General features: G+C 39.0%; 3 protein-coding genes across 6 annotated transcripts; 1 reads left to right on the top strand and 2 right to left on the bottom strand.

The window, feature by feature from the left end:
- Positions 1 to 1,243: 1,243 nt before the first annotated feature.
- Positions 1,244 to 11,626, bottom strand: LOC306844053 (multifunctional protein ADE2-like). Of its 4 annotated transcripts, XM_079375900.1 has the most exons (15): positions 11,168 to 11,626; positions 10,274 to 10,663; positions 10,115 to 10,183; positions 9,280 to 10,017; positions 8,572 to 8,649; positions 7,973 to 8,148; positions 6,168 to 6,204; positions 4,992 to 5,189; positions 4,170 to 4,348; positions 3,863 to 4,042; positions 3,624 to 3,737; positions 3,368 to 3,451; positions 2,574 to 2,754; positions 2,209 to 2,367; positions 1,244 to 1,574 (listed from the first exon to the last, which is right to left on the bottom strand). In XM_079375900.1, exons 1-15 carry the CDS (start codon positions 11,544 to 11,546, stop codon positions 1,408 to 1,410), a joined length of 3,129 nt encoding a protein of 1,042 aa, XP_079232026.1. In that variant the 5' UTR covers positions 11,547 to 11,626; the 3' UTR covers positions 1,244 to 1,407. The 4 variants fall into 4 exon arrangements, with proteins under 4 accessions (XP_079232026.1, XP_079232027.1, XP_079232029.1 ...); XM_079375901.1 differs by lacking the exons at positions 7,973 to 8,148; positions 8,572 to 8,649; positions 9,280 to 10,017; ... (1 more) ...; positions 10,274 to 10,663; positions 11,168 to 11,626 and adding an exon at positions 6,601 to 6,773; XM_079375903.1 differs by lacking the exons at positions 7,973 to 8,148; positions 8,572 to 8,649; positions 9,280 to 10,017; ... (1 more) ...; positions 10,274 to 10,663; positions 11,168 to 11,626 and adding an exon at positions 6,368 to 6,556.
- On the top strand, positions 6,452 to 19,327 carry LOC306844055 (amidophosphoribosyltransferase-like). The gene is made up of 11 exons (XM_079375905.1): positions 6,452 to 6,961; positions 13,698 to 13,764; positions 13,921 to 14,127; positions 14,229 to 14,341; positions 14,474 to 14,619; positions 14,739 to 14,811; positions 14,976 to 15,127; positions 17,475 to 17,602; positions 18,119 to 18,340; positions 18,435 to 18,555; positions 18,681 to 19,327. The coding sequence occupies exons 1-11, from the start codon at positions 6,834 to 6,836 to the stop codon at positions 18,842 to 18,844; spliced, it is 1,521 nt and encodes a 506-aa protein (XP_079232031.1). The 5' UTR covers positions 6,452 to 6,833; the 3' UTR covers positions 18,845 to 19,327.
- Positions 19,292 to 23,477, bottom strand: LOC306844054 (uncharacterized protein). The gene is made up of 10 exons (XM_079375904.1): positions 23,272 to 23,477; positions 23,039 to 23,105; positions 22,859 to 22,911; positions 22,552 to 22,582; positions 22,418 to 22,443; positions 22,266 to 22,341; positions 20,525 to 22,074; positions 20,350 to 20,383; positions 20,186 to 20,237; positions 19,292 to 19,704 (listed from the first exon to the last, which is right to left on the bottom strand). Exons 1-10 carry the CDS (start codon positions 23,353 to 23,355, stop codon positions 19,665 to 19,667), a joined length of 2,013 nt encoding a protein of 670 aa, XP_079232030.1. The 5' UTR covers positions 23,356 to 23,477; the 3' UTR covers positions 19,292 to 19,664.
- Positions 23,478 to 23,546: the final 69 nt, after the last annotated feature.

Genomic DNA, 23,546 nt, shown 5'->3' on the forward strand with positions numbered 1-23,546 from the left:
ACATACTAAAATCCTTTCAATAATAAACGAGTTATGGTTTAACAGTTCTTTTTTCATATCAGTGTCTTCATTCAATAAGCCACTTATGTTAAACTTTTCTTTATAATGGTTTTCTATGGGAAGAAAATGCATGTGAAAACTTTGAGCGTTACTTTCATATTCTGGGCACATCTGCTTAATTATCTAGTTTGAAACATTAATAAGGTGTATACTGAGTTTTGTCTTTTAATATTTACGTTTTTAATTTATTAAGCCACGTTAATTAATTTTATAACTTTTCTATGGGAGGGAAATACTTAACATGAAACTGTTTATTGCTTTCATGTTCTGGGCTCCTCTGCTGCCTGCAAAGTCCTTTTAGAAAGGCAAATAATATCCACGTAGCTTTAAAGTGAATATAATATTAGTCATATCAACATTAGTATTATTTTTTTTATTGTTGGTCATTTAAATTGTTTTTTTTAAATTATAAGTATCGGCGGTACTGGCCCATTTACTCGGTATCGGATCGATACCAAAATTTGTAGTATCGCACACCCCTAATGTGTGTAGCCAAGTGGTGTCCCATACTCGGAATTTGTGCTCTGCGTTTAACGCATCCAAGTGCACAGTCTGCACACACTGCAGTGAGTAGTAAACACACACACACAGGTGGGGGATTGGGTGCCTTGCTCAAGGGCCTCGCCTCAGTCTTGTTATTGAAGGTGGAAGAGAGCGCTGTATATTCACTCCCCCACCTACAATCTCTGCCGATGTCGAGACTCGAACCCGCGACCTTTGGGTTACAAGTCCGACTCTAACCACTAGGCCAAGACTGCCCCCTATTTATGTATTTTTCAATCTGTGGATACTGAAAAATATATCATACAGATATGCTAATGAATCAATTGTTTGTACTGTTCAAATCACAATGAAACACCGACAATCGACTTGCAGTGCAATACAAAAAGCTGAGACTTAGATGGCGCTATTCACCAAGTCGTGTAGGTTTACCTCACAAGCAGAGGACGCATGTAGATTTCATGGAGCCGTTCAAAATCTTTGAGCTGTTACTCCTTTCCCCCAGTTATCTGTCAATCATTCTCTGCGGGGGAGATACACTTTACAGATGATTTTTTCACAGGGTTTCGTATAACACACACTTCCTATGAATCTTGGATAACATGATTTAGAACAGTGTTTATCACACCCTTGGCTTTTATGAAGTTTTCATGTTTGCTGAGAACCACCACCAAGACAAATGTAACTGAGGAATGTTTATTGACATAATGCACACCTGAAATGGAATTTTTGCAAATAAGCTCTAGGTCAGCATTTCACATAGGCTTGTTCAAAGGCAATGACAGGTACGTACACAAAAATGTAAGCATAAATGTACAAAGTGGTTGAAGGGAAAGTGCTGGTTTATTACAGGCTGCACTCTTGCAGCTTCTTGTCAGCCTGCTTCAGAGAGACCCAGGTGTTCAGCATGGATGCTCGAAGTTTGGCCCAAACCAAATGGTCATTTAGACCCAGGATCTGAGCTGCAAACTGAGCAGCAGCTTCTGGAGAAAGAACCGTGGAGCAGCCCAGACCTGAAAGCGTAAGAACGAGAGAATGTTTAGTTTTACTGCACTGTACACTACCATTCAAACATTTGGGGTCAGTAAGATTGAACAATAAATAATAATAATAATACTTTTATTTGAAAAGGACCCATTAAATTGCTCAGAAGGGTCAGTTTGTTTGTTTGTGTTGAACGCCATGCCAGCTTCCCTGGCTATTTTCATGGCGAGAAAAATTCATGCCTAAATTATATCAGGCTTTTACAATTTATTTTTCATTTAAAAACTCCAAAACTGTATTTGGCTTAACTCTATTAAAAATCTCTTCAAACGTTAACTGAATAAAAAAAAAAAAAAAAAAAAAAAAAAATGTTCTCACAAGATTCTCATAAGGGTCAGGAAAGACATTTACAATGTTACAAATATTTCTATTTCAAATAAAGTTATTTTGAACTTTCTATTCAACGAATTATGAAAAAAAAAAAAAACACAGTTCTTACAAAATTACGCAACTGATAATATTAAAGGTTTTATATTGTCTATTAAATAGCAAAGTTATTTTAAATTGTAATATTTAATTAATATTACAATTTAACTCCGTTGTAGTCCAATTAATACAGATATCATGTTTAAAAAATTTAATGACATTTAAATTTATCTGTACCGCTAGGCATGCGAAGAGATGACCAGATGTCCTGAGCACCCCAGTCGGGGGTAATAGGGGGACAGTTAATAACTGGATACGCAGTGTTTCCTGACATCACAGGACCCAAGCCATTACTTCTGCCAGCCACTGCAACAAAGATGGTGGGTACGCCATCACCTGAGAAGAAAAACATTGATAAATTTAATTTGTTTTTAAATTTTACAATAAACCTACTTTACTTAAAGTGTTCTGGATTCAAATATTTATGTTTGAAACATTAACCACTGTAATTAACACAGGAGTTGTTTTTAATACGTTTGAAATGAGGTAACAGTCCGTAGAAAGGACATTCTGTTCTTAGTGTTAGTTGTGTTTGGTCATACCCTCGTATTCAGCTTTGATGCGGAGTGTCTCATCAGGGCCTTTATGGGCAGAGGTGACTCTAAGGTGGCAGGGAATGCCATAAGAGCCACAAGCCTTTCGGATCTTCTCACAGTGAGCCACATCTGAGGTAGAGCCCATTAGAACTACAACCCTTCCTTTTGCCAGTGACTCCAGAAGCAGCTAAATACACACAAACAGATTCACATCAGTCACCAATGTTTCAGTTTGGATCCTCCACAATAATAGGTGGAGGATCCAGGTTAATGGGGTGAAAGCCTGATCTGGGTGAATGAAGTAAATAGCACAAGGTCACAAAGCTCTACATTAATGTTCAGCTTCTTGATGCATGTTACGATAAATGAAATTGACTGCAGTCAACTATTAATACTTGAGGATTTTGTTTAAATTTGCGATGAAGCAGGCTAGTAGCAGATATGGTCTTCTATATTGCGTCATACATGCATACATGTAATGAATGATCAAAAAAGAGAAACATAAGGGTGGAGACTTGGTTAAATGATTGGTTGCAGAGGCAGATGAATGCAAGCTTTAAGGGGTGACATTTAAGCGGATTAAATGATTAAAATAATTATTTTTATTTCATTTGTGCATGTGTGTGTGTACAAATCAATCGTTCGAAATAAGATCAACAACATGCATGTAAAAATTAGATAAGGTGTATTTCATGCTGACTTGTGCAGTTTTAATATGAATGGAGAAAATATTGCAGGAAATGTAGAAATTTAAAGTTAAACAAACACATCAAAAACAATCATTTTGTAAAACATTGTACCTTGACTCGCTCTGCAACCCACTCAAAGTTCCTCTTCACCATCTGCATGGCCTCAGGAGTAACTTCTTTCAGGTCACGGTACACCTTCACAGAGAACATGGTTACACAGAGTCATACTCGTATAGATCACACTACAGGTTAATTCTTTGTAATCAGCACGTTTCTGGAAAGATCATGATCAAAGCAGAAGGATATCTGCTTCCTGAGAATTAATACCCAACCCTCAGTGGCTGCTAGTAGATGTTTGGTTATTTACCTGTTTATCTTTCTGCTGGCTGCGATCCCCAGCAGGCCAGAGCCTCCACGAGTCGTTGTCAATCACATCAGCCAGCAAAATCTCTTTAGTGGTCACATTCACACCAAATTCAATCTAAAATTTAAGTTTATAGGCATTAAACATTTACTGTAGGGGTCAACAGTAGCAAATGTCACTACCACCAGTTTCACTAACAGAAACTTTCACAAGTGTTAGCCCAATACACTCAGGTTTCTTACTTTCATATCCACCAGCGTGCAGTCCTGTGTGGCCCAAGCCTTCTCCAGGACTTCAAAAATGGCCACCGTGCTTTTGCTCATGATGTCCACTTCACAGCGGCCAATAGTCAAACCTGCCAGCTCAAAACCAGCTGCCAAAAGCTGCTCCTCTGACCACTGAGGGTCATTATTGGCATCATCCTGAATAAAGAACAATGGAAGAGAAACTGAGGGCATCAATATGGGGAAATATGAAACGGCATGACATTACTTTGAAATGTCATGGATAACAAAACCTTCAGCAACTTTTTCTAAATAACAATCTCACCTTAAAGAACATCTCCATTTTTAGAGGAGAGAAGCGATAGCCCTCTTTGACCCCAGGGTTGCGTTTGAGGAAGGAGCCTGTGGCTATCCGTCTGCAGACCCATTCAATAGGTATCATCTCACATCGAGACGCCACAAAAGCGGTCTCAGAATGCTGCCTGACAAATGCCGTCTTAAACCCTGAAAGAAAGTGGTAGAGTTATGATTCACATTACTGTGTGCATCCTATTAGAAATGGCTAAATTATTGATCTAGTACATTAAGTGCATTTTCCAGCAGAGTAAAGGGATATATTGACACTGACTGTGCAGAGTATAGGTATGACAGACAAAGACAACATGCTTTCACACAGTGAAACTGGAACAGCAGTCTTAATAGCCTGAACAAAACAAGCATGCGTGTAATATTCAGTTTAATTAAAGGAAGCATGGCTGTCACAAGGCAGTCATTTCCCAAGAGTAAAACCTTAATCAGGAGTTGCACATGGTGTACACACCAACTTTAATTCACTAAAATTGCTGAGGTTGTGGCAACTATTTTAAAATGAAATGCCCTCTAGGGACCTCTTGCAACTTGTCTTCAACAAGACACTGAATGACTTGAATGTCTTCAACTAGATTAAAGAAAACTTCTGAAAGTTTGAGCACTACTGCACTGTTGAATTTTTATTCAATAAACATCAGGTGATTGTGGACCAACACTTCTTGCTTGCCTGTTTACAGTACAGCACATCATCATTTTGAACGAATATTGTTTGTGCAAATAAATTAACCAGCTTGCCCAAAGATTAAATAAAAATAAATCAACAGAAAGGAAATCTCACCAGCATCCTGTAAAAGTTTGAACACACAGCTAGTGGTCTTGTTGGCAATAGCTGCTTTGCCCTCCATCTGATCCTTCCGAACCGCATTGCCCGCTGTGATCTGATCTTTAGACTGGACCAGAACATGACCCAGCTCATCCACAAGCTCAAAGATCTGCTTGGTTTTACCCTCGTTCAGTTTTTGACCTAGTTTAAGGTCTACAAATAAAAACCAAGGCGACAACACACATTAATTGATGTCAATGTATGTGACTTTGAGATGTAAATCACTGCAAATTATAGTGAACAAGCACATATGGGTCTATGACATTATGCATTACAAAAATAAATGTTGCATTACGTAGTTTGTCAATCTATTTAATATTATATTAATAATTATAGCCTATACTAATATTTAGGGAACGGGTGGAGTAGACCGAATTAAAAATCAGTGTGGCATAACCGAGACAGGGAAGGAAAAAAAAAAGGAAAAGAAAGAACTCAGATATTCATATTATGGCCTGGTTTCACAGACAGGGCTTAGAATAAACCAGGATTAGGCCATAGTTCAATTAGGACATTTAAGTAATTTTTTATAAATGTGCCTTAGAAAAACATTACTGGTGTACATCTTGAGACAAAACAAAGGCACTGATATATGTTAAAATCAGTCAATGCAAGTTTCTTTCAGTTGAAACAGCTCAGATTTACATTTTAAACTGGGACTAGTTTTATATGGAGGACCAAACCTGCAAAAACAATAAACCTTGTTTGTGAAACCGGGAGTAAGTTATATGATTTAAAAAAAAAAAAGAGACTTACTTTGTAAAAGGTGTTTTTTTTTCTTAAGGAAAGTATTTTATTTTAGTAATTTCTTCTCCACTTACATTTTTAGAGTCATCCTTTAATTATTTTAAGAACAAAAACACCAACAGAAAGACTACATTTCTAAAAACTTGTCACGTGATTTAAACTAGATTTTAAAATATTTCTACTTTATTTTTACAGACTTGACATTGACCCATATTCTGATTTAGTTTGGCTGAAAATAATCATATTACCTCCAGCAATGTTACTGATTCTGTTTGACAAAAAGAGCTTAAGTATTAATTCCCGCCATATGGGTGCATTTTATTCACTGCGCAAAAACATGGTGAAGAGAGAAATAATCAAGCAGACAAATGAAACCAAACTTACCTGTTGTGTTCGACATTGTTGTTGCGCTTCGTTTTTCCTGCAAAAATGATTAGAAACTTGATTATTCTATGTCGCTTGGTTTCAGGCAAACGTTTCAAAAACTACTTAAACTTCAGAGAAAGGCTGCAAAAAAGTGCGTCGCGGAGGAGTGAGACTCAACTCATTTATTTTCACAAGAGCAACGCGTTACGACCATAGACATAATAGAGATCTCTTTATGTCTATGGTTACGACACTCTGCCGATTCATTAACGCCAATCAGAGTAATGCCATCTTCACCACGTGGGCAAAATCTTAATCTGCATACTTTAAAAGACAAAAGATTTATCTATTGAAATTATGTAGAAGCAATCATCCTAAACCTTTGCAAACTAAGTTACATTGAAGTTAGGGCGCGTTGCGTTATTGGTCGCATTAGTCACAATTGACCTACCAGACTTTGTTCGTTTTAAGTTATTGATTGGACAAGACTTGCTGTTTTTTCCAAAAACTTTACTATTTGTTCCTCTCCTGTAACTTTGACTCCAGACCTGGAGTTTTTGAGCATTTGTGTTGCCAGATCCTCCGCCGCATGTTCCGCTTTGTGAGGAAACACGTGCTTCGAGTGAATCTAGCCAGCGTGGAAATACACTACAAACCCATTCAGCTCGCCTCAGAGAGGAGGACATGGAGTTTGAGGAGTCGGGCATTGGGGAGGAATGCGGGGTGTTCGGCTGTGTGGCAGCGGGAGAATGGCCAACACAACTGGAGGTCGCGCAGATTTTGACACTTGGACTTGTTGCTTTGCAGCACAGGTAAGTGTGCTGCTGCTAATATGCTGCTCCCTATAGAGGTAACTTTTATTGTGGAGTTATTGTTTGAGACTATTACTGTAGAATACACATTTTAAGATCATCCTTACTGAAAAAAATATAACTTTATGGTTTCCAAACCTGGCTATGCTGTTATGTTGGATTTTAAAGGGGGGTGAGGTGGAAGAAGACCGTCGTAAAGACCCGCAAAGCATCTTACATTGGATTCGATTTTTTCAGCAGGGATCTATTTTACCTAATTTGCATTTCACCTAGAGACTAAGTAAATAGTGTTTAAATCGGGGGTTTTTCAGCCTGGTCAGATACAAGGACCACCCACCCCCTGACCTCAGTCAATCTGGGTAGCCCAATATTCAAAAAGCTTTATCTTAATCATAACCTACTATAAATCTTAACAGATTGTACGTTACTGTACCACATTTAGAAATAGATTTTATAATTTTTTTGCATTTATTTATTATTTTATGTTAATATTGTCTTTTTTTTGGTCATTTTAAAGCATATAGGATACATTATGTCACATGATTTATATATCCTTACTGGGGATGTCTAAGCATGCTTGTTTGCTTTTCTCCCAGTCTGGTCAGGCTAGTTTTGGCCAGTTGTCAGATGGTCAGGCTGAAAGACCAGTTTACTCCAGCTAAGACCACCAAATAATGTCTAGGCTGGTTTAAGCTGTTTTTTCAGCATGGATCTCTTTATGGTTGGAAATCTTCTCTGTTAGAAAACAATGACATTAAATGAACCTCTTGTTTCACATATGGGTTGCATGGAATGCAAACTAATAATGTTGTGCTCTTTATCATGAACATGAATAATTCACTTAGGTGCAACTTTTGCAATTGCCTGCTCTGTTCTCTTACTGTTACATATTACTACAAACAAATGCTGATATAGCTCATAGTTAAAAATATGCACACAAAATAATGGTTTGCAATACCCTGCAGCTATGCAGTTGAATCACAGAACAATAGACTTGTCCTGCCGTCTCACCGATTGTTCAGGCGTGATTGCATTAGATGCCATTGAACACACAGAGGTGATCTCCATGATCGGAATGTATTGATCCTCCTCTTCTTTGCATTGGAAGTCTATATTCTCAGACCAGTCTGTGCTGCTTTCTCCATCATCGGTGCTCTGATGAAACTGTTTACAAAGCAAACGATCCCCTAGACACAAGATATAGTGTTATATGGGTCAAAGAACATGTTTGTTCACTGACAATTTCTTAACATGCTACTTTTGTCAAAAACTATAATAATAGAGACTACATTTTATAATTAGCCTAATATATTTTCAGTAATCAATATATTTTCTTTTATTATAGTGTAATGACTCTATCCTGATTCCCTTTCTTTTGACATTCAGATGACAGAAAAGTTCAGGATTGTTCACCACTGTTGTATTGTATAAAAATTAAATCATTTTCATCTGTTTTGATATGCTGTTTGTGTATCCTATGAATGTGTTCTTGTTCCTATCTTGATTCTATTAGTCAAACTGAAGTCACAAGATTGACTCACACCTGAGTCTCACTCTGCTCATTACAAATTTGAGTATGTCTCTGTAGTGAGGAGAAAATAATGAAAAACCTTCATCTGCAGCTTTCCTCTTTCTTCCTTTGGTAGCCGCCGCATGCTCTCCACTTGTGTATGATGGGTCACTGCTGTCTACATTAGAAATGTATGCACACATATTGAGACAAACACAAAACGTTTCATTTAAAAGGATAATAAGTTAGTGGTTCTCAACTGGTGGGCCGTGAGCAAAAAAATTGTGTTGCTACCAGCAGAGGAAGAAACAATACAAAGTGCAAATAATAGAATGCAACATTGTGTAATTAGTATATCAAAATAAATAGGCCTTCTTGTTTAAGGGAGAAAAATGCTTCCCATATCTTGTGATGCTGACGTCAGTGGCTTTGTATCATTTTACAAATTCATCTGTTAGAGAATGCAACATGGACTGGTTGCATCATCCTCAAACATTCCTTCATTTTCAAAAACCATGAACAAAACATTGCCAGTTAAAACAAAATATAACTTGGGCTACAATAAATATGGATTCAAGAATTGAATCAGTGTATTTTGGTGTATTATTGTCTTAAAAATATTAAAGTAAATACAATCCATGTTATATGTGTTTGTTTAATCTTAAGAACTTTTATTTCACTTTTTCATTTAGTTTACTCTTATATGATTTAAAAAAAAATTGGTCATGCTTTGGGCCACCACATGATATCTAATGTCAAATCTGATGCAAAACCAGTTGAGAACCACTGGTGCAATTAATTGTATTACCTGGGATCCTTCTGTACTTATGACCGTCGTCGTATATAACAGCTGTGATGGAGTCAGAGGAGACATGCTGTTCATATTCTATCTGAGGGCTGCCAGTTGACCTCACAATCGTGGCATTCATTTCAGGCATCCCATATTCAACATTTGACACTTCCTCTGGCCTTGTTAAAATGCCTTCGGTCTCAACTTGGTTGTGAAAGACCCTTGCAGAAATGGCAGGAGATCTCAAAGTGGCCTCATCTATGGGTGGCTGGTCATATCTAACCGCAACGATGTCATTGTCCTCCTGTGGAAGTCCACCCATGGAGTGCTCCTCAAATGTTGGTGGAGTAAACATTCTAGAGTTTCTCAGTAAATTGTTTGTGTCAGAAAACTTGGCATAGCTCAGTCGACTTCTAGGAGGCTTGGACAAAAGGGCATCCAGCTGTTCGTAAAATCTCATGACACGGCGAGGATCTCCGATATCGGCTTTTCCTCTCTGCAGAGAACGGTAGAGGTACTTCAGGTTTTTGTACTTGGTGCGACACTGTTTCCAGTCCCTTTCCACGCCCTGCTGAAGAAGCCTGCGTGAAATCTGCACGAATATGTCTTTGTTTCTGGTTGAGCCCTGTAGCTGTCGCTGAATCCCTTCTTCGGCCCAGATCTGAAGCAGTGCGGCCACCTCTTCCTCACTCCAATTTCTGCCCGAGTCATGCACTGTGATTATGTTCATTTCGTTTGTGGCTGCTGCTGTTGTCGCTGAAGCAGAAACCAGTTTTTAGAGTGTTTTTTTTTTTTTTTTTAACTTGAAGATGTTGAAACAAAATTGAACATTTCCGTTTATATCAGAACTCACCTGTCTCTCTTGCAAACAGTGGATGAGTGGCAGCATTCATTATTGTTTGCATCTCTGCCAGACTTTCATCTTAAAGAAAGGCATGAAGATGCAGGAGGTGAACTTAATGGCGAACTTGAACCATCACTGTTTTGTTGTAATTAAGAACACAAATCTTACCGTCATCGATCTTAATAACCTGTTCTTCGACAGGTTCACGCCTCATAGCCACCTGGTCCCTGTCTGGTACGTTCCTAGACGACTCGTCCTCTTTAAATCCACCCTCAATGTCTTTGCCCTGCATTATAGCATCAAGCTCAGCAAAGAACCTTATTGGCCGGCCTTGACTCTTGCTGACTTTGTAGTCATATTTCATGTTCTTGTATTTGGTGCGGCACTGTCTCCAGTCTCGCACCACGCCATGCTTCCGTTCCAGCCGACGTGCCATCTCCTGGAAGATGGCCTTGTTTCTGTGGGAGCGTTGGAGTTGTTTGTGAACCTCCTTGTCGGCCCAAACGGTAAGGAGAGCCCGAACCTCCTTGTCAGACCAGTGCCTTCCTCCTTCCAGTCCTAGAAATAAATTGGTTCTCGCTTAAAAACAGGTTTGGCAACATTAGTATTTAGTATAAACAACAGGGGCTGGATTTATACACCCACCAGAAATTTCAGAGAATTAAGGATAAGAATTTAAAAAATATATATATTTTTGTTACTCACAATTTCTACCCACTAAATTATTTTAGTGTTTGACATAGCTAGAAAAATGTCATTGAGGGGGAATTAACATAAGAATTATCTTAAATTTTTTTTATAGTTTTGGCTTTTTTTTTAAACCCATTTAAGTCATTTGGAGGCCCGCTAGTGGGCCCTGCCCCCCTGGTTGAAAACCATTGTTGTTGTAGAATGAAAGTTACTTTGTTAAATTATTTAATTATATATTATTACTTTATATCATTGTAATTACTTAATTATGCAAGCTATATATATAAAATATCAAAAGAGAGCAAAAATCCAACTGTAACTTGAATGCTTCATCCAAAAATGTTGTAGCTTTGTTTATCTTGAGTTTGTTACCTTCCTGAAGAGCTGGCAGTGAAGCAGGCTCCTCTCTTCTGGCAGCAGTCGGCTCTTCATCTGCCACGTAAGGCCTTTGGGTCGACGGCCTGCTATCTGCAGAAGAGTGTTTGTAGACAGTCTGCGTAGGCCTCCAGTCTGGAAGAGCCATGCTCCTACTCTGGGCCTTACAGTCAAGCCAGTCCCTACACACCCCAAGCTCTCTCAGACGGCTTGAGATGGCCTCATACTTGGCCCTGCTTTCTTCCTCTTCCCAGGCTTGTCTCTCCCTCCACACAGAAAGCAGAGCTTTCACTTCCTCCCCTCTCCAGTGTCCAGCTGTGTCCCTCTGCCTCTTGTCCTCCCCAGCATGCCTTTGTTGGTCTGTTTCAGGCTCCATGTTTCTAAGCTTGCCTAGAAATGGCTTCTGTTTGTTCGCCTCTGCCTTTATCCTCTCTGCTCCCCCTCCCTGTTGACTTAAAGCTCAGTGTCCAAGGCAACCAGACGACTGAGCCAGTTAGGAACAGCCACGTGACCGAGAACAGCCACATGACTGGCTTAAGCTGCGTGCTGCGAGGGGGGTGGAGGGCTGGGGAAGAAATGTGAGAAGTGGCTTGGCGAATGAGCTGCACAGCCTGCGCTTGCTGCGTCGATCTTACTCAATAAGACACGTGGAAAAGGCTCAGAGGCGTTTGGCTGTGCTCACATGTCTATTTTGAATGCCTTTTGTGGTTATTTGGTCCCATCTTTTATGATGAACTGTCTATGCTTTCCCTCATGCTTTCTGTCTCCTTTTCTCTCTCTCTCTCTCTCTCTCTCTCTCTCTCTCTCTCTCTCTCTCTCTCTCTCTCTCTCTCTCTCTCTCTCTCTCTCTCTCTCTCTCTCTCTCTCTCTCTCTCTCTCTCTCTCATGCTCGCTCTAATTCCCCCTCCCCCCTTTCTCATTCTCTGGCTAACCGCTTCACATAAACCAGTTTGATCTGCTTTAGTCACACTGTGTGCAGTCATTCACTCATAAAAACAGATTTGGCTTGATTTTCATTTTGTTTGTGTAAAATAGCAAAGGGGAAGAATGGGAGGGACACATTCTCTATTCAGACTCCAGTCTTGCAAAGACATGTTTTCTAATGGATTATCACATGCGATATCACTTCTTCAACAAACACCATCAACGTGTCTCAATATATGCATTTTTTTAATATAAATTAAAGGTACATTCCTTTATTCAAAAAGTTTAGCACGTCAAGAAATTAATAGTAAATCTGTTTAAAATCATGCACATGCACACGTGTCCTAACTACACGCAACGAGACACACATAAGATAACTTTTATCGCGTAAGTTAATTTAATGAGGTTTTTAACGACGTCGCGGCTGGAACAACAACATTCAAACTATAATCTCAGTTACTGATTATGTGCTTTATTCGAAGTTAAACGTGTCTAATGTGAGTTTGAATATCATTTTGTGTGACCTTTTATAGCCATACTGAAAACAACAACAGATATAGTTTACCTCAGATCTTGAAAATAATGAAAGCAAAGATGTACGTTAATACTGTGAACTTAATGCGAAACAGCAAGTGTATCAGTCAGTAGTTTTAATAATGTTAAAAAGGTTTTATATTTCTGAATTAAATGATAACCCATTTCGTTGGGTGTACTTCTGCGCTTCTGAATGGCTGTGATCCGAAAACCAGTCAGTATCTGGTGTGACCACCCTTTTCCTCACGCAGTGCAACACATCTCCTTCGCATAGAGTTGATCAGGTTGTCCACTCCTCTTCAGTGGCTGTGCAAAGTTGCTGGATATTGGCAGGAACTAGAACACGCTGTCGTATACGCTATGAATTATTGTGGCCAGCCTAAGGCACACCTGTGCAATAATCATGCTGTTTAATCAGCATGTTGATATGCTACACCTGTGAGGTGGATGGATTATTTATTCGCAAAGAAGTGCTCACTAACACAGATTTAGACAGATTTGTGAACAATATTTGAGCGAAATAGGCCTTTTGTGTACATAGAAAAAGTCTTAGATCTTTCAGTTCAGCTCATGAAAAATGGGGGCAAAAACAAGTGTTGCGTTTATAATTTTGTTCAGTGTATATATGTGTGTGTATACCTTTTTTTTTTTTTTTAATGTAATTTATTCTTGTGATGGCAAAGCTGATTTTTCAGCAGTTATCAGTGTCACATGATCCTTCAGAAATAATTCTAATATGTTGATAGTTGCTGCTCAAGAAACATTTCTTCTTATTTGTTAAAAATATTTTGTGAAAATAATTTCAGGATCTTTAATGAAGAGAAAAATACCAGTATTTAAAAAGAAAAATGCAAATATTTTTATCCTTAAATGTTTTAACTGTATTTTTTTTTTTCATTTAACGTGTCCTTACTGAATAAAACTAAATTTAAAAAATCAATGGACACCACATTTTTGATTGGTATGTCTTTTGTAAGTTTGTGTAAGACAACTGCTAAATCTGCATAATTTATTGTAGATCATTAATGTGGGGGGAAAAAACTCCTTTACAATACTCTTTGTTCAATAGGGGTCAGGAGAGTGCTGGAATTGTCACGAGTACTGGAACAAACCCACCGACATACACCACCCTGAAGGTAATGTAGGCTACTAGGAATAACACAGCATTTCGAAGAGTACAGCATCTTCCTCTTACTTAAAACATGATTTGTTCCTGTCCCGTGGGCCACCACATTTCAACATGCAGCAATGAATGCAAGATTAGACATGCCTGACATAATTGCCTCTCACAGGGCATGGGTTTAGTGAATACAGCTTTTAAAGCAGAGGATTTGCTGAAGCTGCGCAATGGCAACCTAGGCATCGGACACACGCGTTACTCCACGACAGGCATCTCAGAGCTGCAGAACTGCCAGCCTTTTGTGGTAGACACACTGCATGGCAAGATTGCAGTGGCACACAATGGAGAACTGGTCAATACCTCCGCACTGCGCAAAAAGGTGGGCTTTGATTTATAGGGATTACATGAGACTCCACATAGAGTTTCAGGAGAAGAGAGGAGGTTTTTTTCTACTTGATATAAAATATTTGTGTGTTGTAGGTTATGCGCCATGGCGTTGGCCTCTCCACCAGCTCAGACAGTGAACTTATTACCCAGCTCCTTGCTTTGACTCCACCCATGGAGGAGCTTGATACTCCTGATTGGGTGGCTCGGTATGTTCTGCCTGTCCTTCCCCATCTGATTGGGTCACCACTTGTTAAACCCTGTCAGTATTAATGATGGCAAAATCAAGTCCACTTCTGCATTCTTAATTTTTATGTATTTTTATTGTTTGTTTTTCTTAGCATAAAGAATCTGATGACAGAGACGCCTACATCATACTCATTGCTCGTTATGTATAAAGATGTAATCTATGCTGTGAGAGACCCCTATGGAAACAGGCCTCTATCTATTGGACGTCAAGTACCCATCTCCAAGCTACACAGCTCAGGTGTGTGATTCAGCAGTGAGGGAAAGGGCTGCAGGGGGTGCATGTGGCCTGTCTGTGCTGTACCTTAGGTCTAGGATGGTGCTAAACTCATTTATTTATTTATTTGTTTTTTTCTGTAGGTGCTGGAGAAGCAGACACAGAAGGCTGGGTGGTCTCTTCTGAGTCCTGCAGCTTCCAGTCCATTGGAGCAAAGTATGTTCACATCATTCCAACAGAAATGCTTTGATTTACTTTTTTTTTGACCATCTATACACTTCTTTAAAGGAGATTCTATCCTTAAGCCTGCACACAGTAGCTGTTGCTTATTTTATTAGTTAGTTTGTTTATTGTGTATGTTTTTATTTTTCTGTTGTCAGGTATTATCGTGAAGTACAGCCTGGAGAGATCGTCCAGATCTCTAAAAACGGATTGAAGAGCCTAAGTGTTGTCCCACGGCCAGAGGGAGACCCTCCTGCCTTCTGCATATTTGAGTATGTTTACTTTGCCAGGCCAGACTCCATATTTGAAGGCAAGTGCATAATATTTAAAGTCATTGTGAAATCATTTTGAGTGAAAGGAAGGATTGAGATATAACCGTAATGTTTGGGTTAAAGCAAATGATTGGGGTCAGTAATACTTTCGACCACCTTGTATTGTGACAGATGTTGGTAGTATATGTAAATGAACCAGGTGTACACTTTCTCCATGTTTCCTGCACTCAGATCTCCTGGTTTATTTTTCAGTAAATTTATGTCGTATGTTGCTTTTGTTAAAATTACAGATCATGCTTCCACATTTTTGTATCCCAGCTCACGGATAGTCAGATCAAACACACTGCATTATAGGTGTTGACGTTTCTATACTCGTGGATCGATTCTGCAATTTTCCGAATCGATTCTCTTTGGAATCGATTCAGAGCTTAGTTTTTAAACAGCTGATGACGCTCTTGCCTAGTTTTTAAGGGCACACTTAAATGCTCACGAATAAGAGCAGTTGTATGTTCAACTGAGTAATTTAAGTGGTTAAATGTACTTGCACCTCGGCTTTTATGACATGAGATTAATGTAAACACAGGCCACTGTGAACACTCCAGTAATTCACGAAGTTAATGAATGAGTGGTGTTTGTGCAAGGAACTGGAAGCAATCAGAGTACAGCGGTTTCTAAAGCACGCAGTGCCACCTGCTGTTAAAAACTAAGCTCAGAATCAATTCAAGAGAGAATCCCGATGCATTCAGAAAATGGCAGAATCAATCCACAAATCGATTTATCGTGACACCACTACTTTTTAGCAAAAGGGAGCACAGCAGGCCTTTTGCTCTGGTTTCTCTAGTCCCCTATATATGAAAAACTAGAGGTTTTTTTTTAATTAAAAACCCATCTTGCCAGCAGTGAATTAACCAAGGCAGTTAACATTTCTAAGAAGAACATTTCAATTAAAGAAAAACACATCCTGGTTTCCATTAAAATATTAAGCATCACAACCATTCTCAACATTGGTAACAATAATAAATATTTCATGAGCAGTAAATCAGCATATTGGAATGATTTCTGAAGGATCATGTGACACTGAAGTCTGGAGTAATGGCTGCTGAAAATTCAGCTTTGCCATCACAGAAATAAATTTTATTTTAAAATAAAATTGTAAAAGTTATTTAAAAACAGTTCTTTCAAAAACAAAATCTTACTGACCACAAAACATTTTAATGGTAGTAAATATTAAAATCATGACATATAGTAATAAGCAGGGGCGTGTCTACGTGGTGGCCAGGGGTGGCACCGGCCCCCCCTGAAATTTGGCTGGCCACCCCAGGTGCCCCCCCTACCAGATGTCTTGCGATAGGCTTGTTTTTACTTAATTTCTAACTGCATCTGGCGTATCTTGGCATGTGTAGGCAGCTGCCTAGGACCGCTTTCTTCTCTTCTTTATTAATTTTAGGCATTTTAGCGTGATCTAAATGACAGATGTCGAGAGTGCATAATGTTACGCGATCATGTAATGCGCGAGCACGAATCTCTCCACTCGCAAGCGGATTTCCTTCACTCGCACAAAACTGGACGTGTGCTTTTAAATCTACATTGTTCTTTTATGAATTGGCTCGGGTCTCACTCAGATATTGTGTGTATGCTCAAACGTTATCCTCGCATCACTGAAGACCAGAAAAGCTTTTTGTTTTTCTAATTCAAGTGAAGAGTAGGCTTTTCTCACTAAATGGAAGCAAGCTGAATATAGTTAGCCTTCTCTAGTTATTCATTTTGTTAATACTTATTTTAGTTAAGTGCTTAAATTGTAAATATGCATTTATTAAATTATTTTATGTAGTACATTTGTATTTTGTTGTTTTTGTATATAGTTATAGAAGCATATCAACCCGGTTCCAGAAGTAATCACTAAGGCTGCTTCTGAAATAAGTGGGGGTGCTCTCTTAATGCACATTTTCACATATTTTGTCCCTTCTATTGCTATCAATATGCTGCTACTTCGAGAGCGAATCCCGCATAAATATGCAGATGTCATTCCCAAAACGTTGCAACGTATGTGTGGGAAAAAACAAAGTTCTACATTTTAAATGGATTGCCTAGAAAGCTCGCAAACAGTGCTCATAACCAATAAAGCTGTCACTCTTTGTTCATCGCGATCTCACAAAGTTCTGTGAGGACCAATGAATCTCACACTGTGCAATTAATAGCCTATATAATATAAGCCTATTAACATCGTGTATCCAACCCCTCCCCCCGGCCACCCTCTTTTAAGGCAGTGCCCCAGACTGCCCCCCCCCCCCCCCCCCCCCCCCCCCCCCCCCCCATTTAAAATGCTCTAGACACGCCCCTGGTAATAAGTGGGTATAAGTAAGTTGTTTTTTTTTTCTCTTACAGGTCAGATGGTATATACAGTGAGGCAGCGCTGTGGACGGCAGTTGGCCATTGAGGCTCCCACTGATGCTGATGTAGTGAGCACTGTTCCAGAATCAGCCACACCTGCAGCATTAGGATACGCACAACAAGTGAGTAATAATGATGCTGAACACATCAGTCTTAAAGGTGCTGTTTGTAGGATTGACATATAGCGGTTGAACTAGGTATTACAGTCCAAATTCAAAGTATTGGAGAGGGTTTTTTTCACCTGGCCCCTCCTCCTCGGACATGATGCACACTCAGGTTGCCAGATTAACGACACCAACAGAAACGATCGCACATGTTGATGAATGACTTGAAATATGCTGTATTTTCCGTGAACTGGCAACCTGGGGTGCCGAAATACAATTGGGTAAACTGGCAGTTGGCGGGTTTCACAAACCAAAACAGAGACCGACATTCCGACCCGGAATGCACATTTTCAAAAGATTAACTGACTGTAGCACTGTTTTTTTAGATAAACATGTTAACTTAGCATGTTTCTTAAATATCTGCAAACATATTATGGTATTTTTATGCTTTAGTAGAGTCAAAAACTTACATACAGCACCTTTATTGGTTCACGTTGTGCCCTTACAAAACTTTACATTCTGTCTCTTTCTCAGTCTGGCCTTCCGTATGTAGAGGTGCTGTGTAAGAACCGCTACGTGGGCAGAACGTTTATTCAACCAAACACTCGCCTACGTCAGCTTGGAGTTGCCAAGAAGTTTGGGGCATTGACTGATAACTTTGCTGGCAAACGAGTGGTGCTTATCGATGATTCCATTGTGAGGGGCAACACCATCTCCCCTATTATTAAACTGCTGAAGGAAGCGGGTGCAACAGAGGTAAAAAATAAAATGTATTTGAATCAGTACTGTCTTTGATTTGCTTTTATCTGTTTTTACTAACACACTGTCTTTGTGATGTCACATGACACAGGTCCACATTCGAGTTGCATCACCTCCAATCCGATTCCCATGCTACATGGGCATTAACATTCCTACCAAAGAGGAGCTAATTGCTAATAAACCAGAGTTTCAGGATATAGCGGGTTATATTGGTAAGTCAGGAGCAGAAATTTGCTTAGTTTTGTAATGAATACACAAATAATGAAAATATAAAAACACTTCCCATTTGAAAACTGAAAAATGTAATTGGTAATTATATTTTCTTTGCTTTGAAAAGGTGCTACAAGTGTCCGTTATCTGTCAGTTGAAGGCCTGGTATCTGCTGTTCAAAACGGGATAGAGATGCATGGGAAAGATGAGAGGATCAGTACTAAGACTACTAGATTTGGTCATTGCACAGCCTGTCTCACAGGAAAATACCCAGTGGAGCTGGAGTGGTGAATTTCGGCCCGCATAAATGTCTATTCATTTCTGTATAGAATAGTTTTTGTTTATCTTTTGAAATCATTTGTGACTAAAACCGGAATTAAAACTGTGGTGCTGCTTTAACATTTGTTGCAGTTGTAAATGTCATAAGGTAGGCTATATATTGTGTTAGAATAAAAAAAAACATTCCTAGCATTTTTCAGTTTTCAAACATTCCTTTTCCGAGTTGCATTAAAAGCATTCTTGTTGCTGTCAGATTTCAAACCGCTAGTTTGGTTAAGATCCTTGTCTAGTAAAAACACTATCTTGTAAATAACAAAACTATTTTATTAGATCTGTTTCAGTATCCATGTAAGCTTTTTTCTTACTTTTGAATCAATATGAGCTTTAGCAGCCGTGCTTCTTAAAGAAACAGTGCCTTTTTTTTCTGTTAGTCCTCAAGAACGCACAAAATGAAACTCTGTATGTGAAACGCACGTTTATTAAAAAAAATTGTTGAAACAAAATATTTGATTATTTACAGCCAAAGATATTCATCAATGCACATGTACTTAGACACTTGTTTTAATATAACACTGGGTTCTATTAAAATTTATCATATTAAAACACGAGAAAGTGATGGAAATATTTACATAAAATCAATGTAACAAACAGCTGCATACACAGGTACATATATATTTCAAAGAAAACAGGACTACTCAACTTTAAGCAATGTATCTACACATTGTCATCCCATGCTTTTTGACTATAGGGTAAACTTTATATAGTCGCAATATATAGTGTTTATCCCACAAGGGTTAACAGGCAGGCTGTGGGATGCATGCAGGAAAGCTCATCATTGCAGAAAACTGTACTGCAGCCGCCTCCTGGAGAGACTGAAGAAAACAAATTCTTAATCACAGTGTTAGAGACAAAAAGAATATCTGATCATTCTCAAATAACACCCAAAAATCTTCATATTTCAGGAAAAACTAAGAAAATTTCAGGAATGCACAATATATTACCATGTTGGTTATTGGCCAGTATTGGAGATTTTGTCTCTTTTAGATGCGCATATGCTTATTTTGCCAATTTTTACTCTAAAAAGTTCATCTTTAAAACAATAATTTGATAACACGGTTACATGTCTTTTTTATTATTATTGTGCATATGTTGTAATGCCCAAATTCACTATTTATAGCTTTTAAAGTTATTAGTTTTGGTTAAAATTAGTGTTATTTACACAATGTGTAAATAACATTTTAATCCCAACTTTATTTGACAATATTTATATTGGTACAAACCTAGAAAATCATATGAATTAGTTCAAATGAAATCTGTAAGAAATTAACCGATAGTATTTTGTGCTCAAATTACCTAGGAGAGAGTGGAGAGGTACCCTGATTAAACAGTCTCATGGGTGACACAGCTGTTGAAATAAAATATTGATGAGTTAACATTTTGTAATAACTGTAAGCAAGATACATAGGCCTTGATGCAGAGCAAGTGTATTTTTAAGAAATTAAAATGTGACTACAAACCCTCCGCTAGATGGACTCCGCTTGGGGCATCTCTCTGCAAAAGCAAGTGGAGAAACTATTTACTGCATCTTGTTTTCGTTAAACTAAAAATAATTGTTAACTGAAATACCATTAAAATTAAAGAAATATTAGATCAAAAACTTGAACGTAAATTTGAAATCAATAATGCTCTTACCCAAGACAAAGGACGTGGGTTCATTTGCATGCTTAACTTAGCCTCCCTGATTCTCCTGAGGTTTCCGGTGCCCCTGAGGAACTGAGGACTGGGGCACTGCAGCAGGACGGCTCTATCCCAGGTGTGTTTGTCCTCAGTAGGTTCTGACATGCCAGGGCTCATATATTGGTCTCTCAGCTGGAGATGTTTAAGTGGAGAGCGACTCTCTCGGAAGCGTTTGAATCGGAGTGACTCTTCCACTTCGGGCTGACGGCGACGTTTCTTGAGCTTGGCCCTCAGGGGTGTCAGAGCGAGAGCAGACATGCTGGAGGAGGAAAAGCTGGGGCTTCGGGATGTCTCCTTCATTTGTCTCTCACATAGGTGACACTGGGAGGAAGGACACGGCGATGATGTGCCACGACAGATGAAATGGTGATACAGCTTTCTGAACTCAGCATCAATCTGCGGTTCACTGAAAGAGTAAGTGGACTGGGGGCCAGAAAAAGAGCGTTGACGGTTGGATGGAGTAAAACGGGATGGTTTCTCCACCTTGGATAAGCTTCGGTCAGGGTGGTCATAAACAGACCGCCAGGGTGATGACAACGGCACCTGTTTGACACCATAAGGAGATCTGAGGACCTCAGAATGGGATAGATGGTGGACAGGAGACCTTCGCTTTGGACTTGCTGTTGTATTTAATTGCTTTTCCATGTTCAGCACATTAGATCTGAAGCTACTTTTCCCACTAGGAGACAAAAAACCATTGAGACCATGCTGCGGGGAGGGTACAGGAGAGTGTATGCGGCCCCTGAAACAGTCTTTGTCCAATGAGGACGGTCGGGAGGTGACTGATATTCCTCTCTGGTCAGTTAGAGACAGATCTGCTCTGCTTTGTCGTGGAGAACTAAAGACCGATGAGGCTGGAACAGCATGGGATGTTGGTGCAACATCATAGGTTTGGTCCAGATCTGGAGATTGGTCACTAAATGAGGGGGAACTTGAATGTGGAGGTGTGGACAAGTCAATCACACGTGCAGGTTTACTGGTTAAATGCAAATCAGTCCATGCACACTCATCCGTCACACCACTCACGTCAGCGCTGTTCCTCCTGGGTGAGTAAAAACAGGCACTGGGCTCGCAGGATGAATTTTTGAGTGGTGAAGACCTTGGTTTGTTCTTCAGAAAATGTTGAAGTTTGTCGCTGCTCTTGAAACAGCTGCTGTTTATTCGAACTGGACTTTGACTGGTAAAGGAGATCTCAGTTGTTTTGTTCAGAGTGCAGTTGTGTCTGTTCTTAAAGCATGTGTTGCGATGCATTGGGCCGGCTTGCCAGTGTTTGCGGCGGTACTTCTGCACCACGGCCCTCGCCGTATCAGTCATGTGCTGTCGCCGGTATGCTTCACCGATCTGGTTGAGCATGTTGGGATAGACATCCAGGAGTGTACTGCCATGGCTGCTCAGTGTTTTCTCCAGTTCTTCATCCTCTTCTTCAGGTGGAGACAGCTCACCCCACAGAGATTCAGGAGATGTGTTATTCAGAATCACGGAGAGGCATGATTCACCTCCATGCCCTAGAAGATTATCATTGAGACATGACTTTGATGTCAGCTCCAAAATGAACGTCAGATCATAAATGAACAAAAGAACATAGTGTGTAGTTCATAAATATTTTACTGTAAACAACACAAATACTAACTGAAATGTTTATTTTGTGCTAAAGTGCAGGGTTACTTTGTTTTACATTTTTATAAATATTGCTTACACAGATTTTCCCTGTTTTCCTTTTGACCCGAGCCATTAAGATCATCCTCAGTGACCCCTGACACATCCATCTGAAACTGGTGATAAAAAGAAAATATAAGTAAAAAAAAATAAAAATTGTGCTTTTTAACACTATTATTTTCTTTTTACTACCTGATCATTCTCCTGGTCCTCAAACTCTGTAAAATACAAGACAAAAAGTTTAAGCATGAGAAATGAGGACATATGGTATTATACTCAAAACAACTGATATCAATTAACCAAACTAACAAAATTATGTTCCTTACCCCTCACTGAATAGTCTGCTTTAACTCGAGTCTGCATATAAGAAAAGAAATGTAATGTTCCAATACAACCATTGTGCAAACTTACATCTGGTCTAAGAAAAAAAACTCACATTTTAGGTCAAAGCTAATGTAAACTTGTGTATTAATCATACTACGATTATTACATACTACTGACGAACACCAACATCTTATTTACAGCAGGAATTCATTATGTCCATGATTATTAAATAAACAAAATCTAATTATTTCAGAAAATATGCATCTAGAAATGCATTTTCTAGGTTATATTTACAACAATGTCTCTCACCTTTAATGCCTCCAACTCACGTTCTCCCTCAGCACTGTCAATGGCCACAGGACCTGTAGTCACATGATACACAAATAATAGAAATGTTTAGGTGAAAACATTGATTTTATTTTTAACCTAACCCACTCAGCGAGAAGAAATGCTCAGATATCAGTTTTTAATTTCGATATTTTGGCTCACCTCTCCCAGTCCTGCAGGTCATTGTTTTCAGACAGACATCTATCCCAGGATCATTTAGACTAGAATACTATAAAGGACGCAATAAACATGCTTTGTTAAAGCTACACGTTACTACATGGATTCACTACAGTTTTTTTAGAAACATAATATTCGGTAAGACATGCGCCAATACATATAGCTACTTCATCTTCAACGTTCGCACGTTTGCTGTAACACTATAACGTTAACGTTACCTTCTGAAAAATCGCTTCCATCGTGTTTCTGAACACATCGTCATTTCTCTTGAATTGATCTGCATATAAAGGTTTTGCAGACATGTTGCATCAACAAAATCGTTTGCAAACCAATTTATTTGACCAGCATAAATTGATATTTTGCACTTAGCCAGAGGCTCGCCTGGACTTTCAAATTTTTGCGCGAGTAAAAAAATCGAGCTGTGATTGGATGTTCTGTCAAGCAACACGAAACGTCATCTTAAAGCGCGAATTTGTCAAATGGGGTGTCCGAG

Source organism: Barbus barbus (genome assembly GCF_936440315.1).
Source record: "Barbus barbus genome assembly, chromosome: 24".
NCBI lineage: Eukaryota > Metazoa > Chordata > Actinopteri > Cypriniformes > Cyprinidae > Barbus > Barbus barbus.

Bases quoted from the DNA above. Each gene is read 5' to 3' on its own strand.
- LOC306844053 (XM_079375900.1), bottom strand. From the start codon at position 11,546: ATGGAGCCTGAAACAGACCAACAAAGGCATGCTGGGGAGGACAAGAGG. The intron at 10,664-11,167 runs GTAACAAACTCA...ATTTATTTCTAG, and splicing joins ACTGCCAGCTCTTCAGGAAG to GACTGGAAGGAGGAAGGCAC. The intron at 4,043-4,169 runs GTGAGATTGTTA...TTCTTTATTCAG, and splicing joins AAATGGAGATGTTCTTTAAG to GATGATGCCAATAATGACCC.
- LOC306844055 (XM_079375905.1), top strand. From the start codon at position 6,834: ATGGAGTTTGAGGAGTCGGGCATTGGGGAGGAATGCGGGGTGTTCGGC. The intron at 15,128-17,474 runs GCAAGTGCATAA...TTTCTCTTACAG, and splicing joins GCCAGACTCCATATTTGAAG to GTCAGATGGTATATACAGTG. The intron at 18,556-18,680 runs GTAAGTCAGGAG...TGCTTTGAAAAG, and splicing joins GGATATAGCGGGTTATATTG to GTGCTACAAGTGTCCGTTAT.
- LOC306844054 (XM_079375904.1), bottom strand. From the start codon at position 23,355: ATGTCTGCAAAACCTTTATATGCAGATCAATTCAAGAGAAATGACGAT. The intron at 22,342-22,417 runs GTAGTAAAAAGA...TTTTATCACCAG, and splicing joins AGGACCAGGAGAATGATCAG to TTTCAGATGGATGTGTCAGG. The intron at 20,384-20,524 runs GTAAGAGCATTA...TTGCTTTTGCAG, and splicing joins ACCCACGTCCTTTGTCTTGG to AGAGATGCCCCAAGCGGAGT.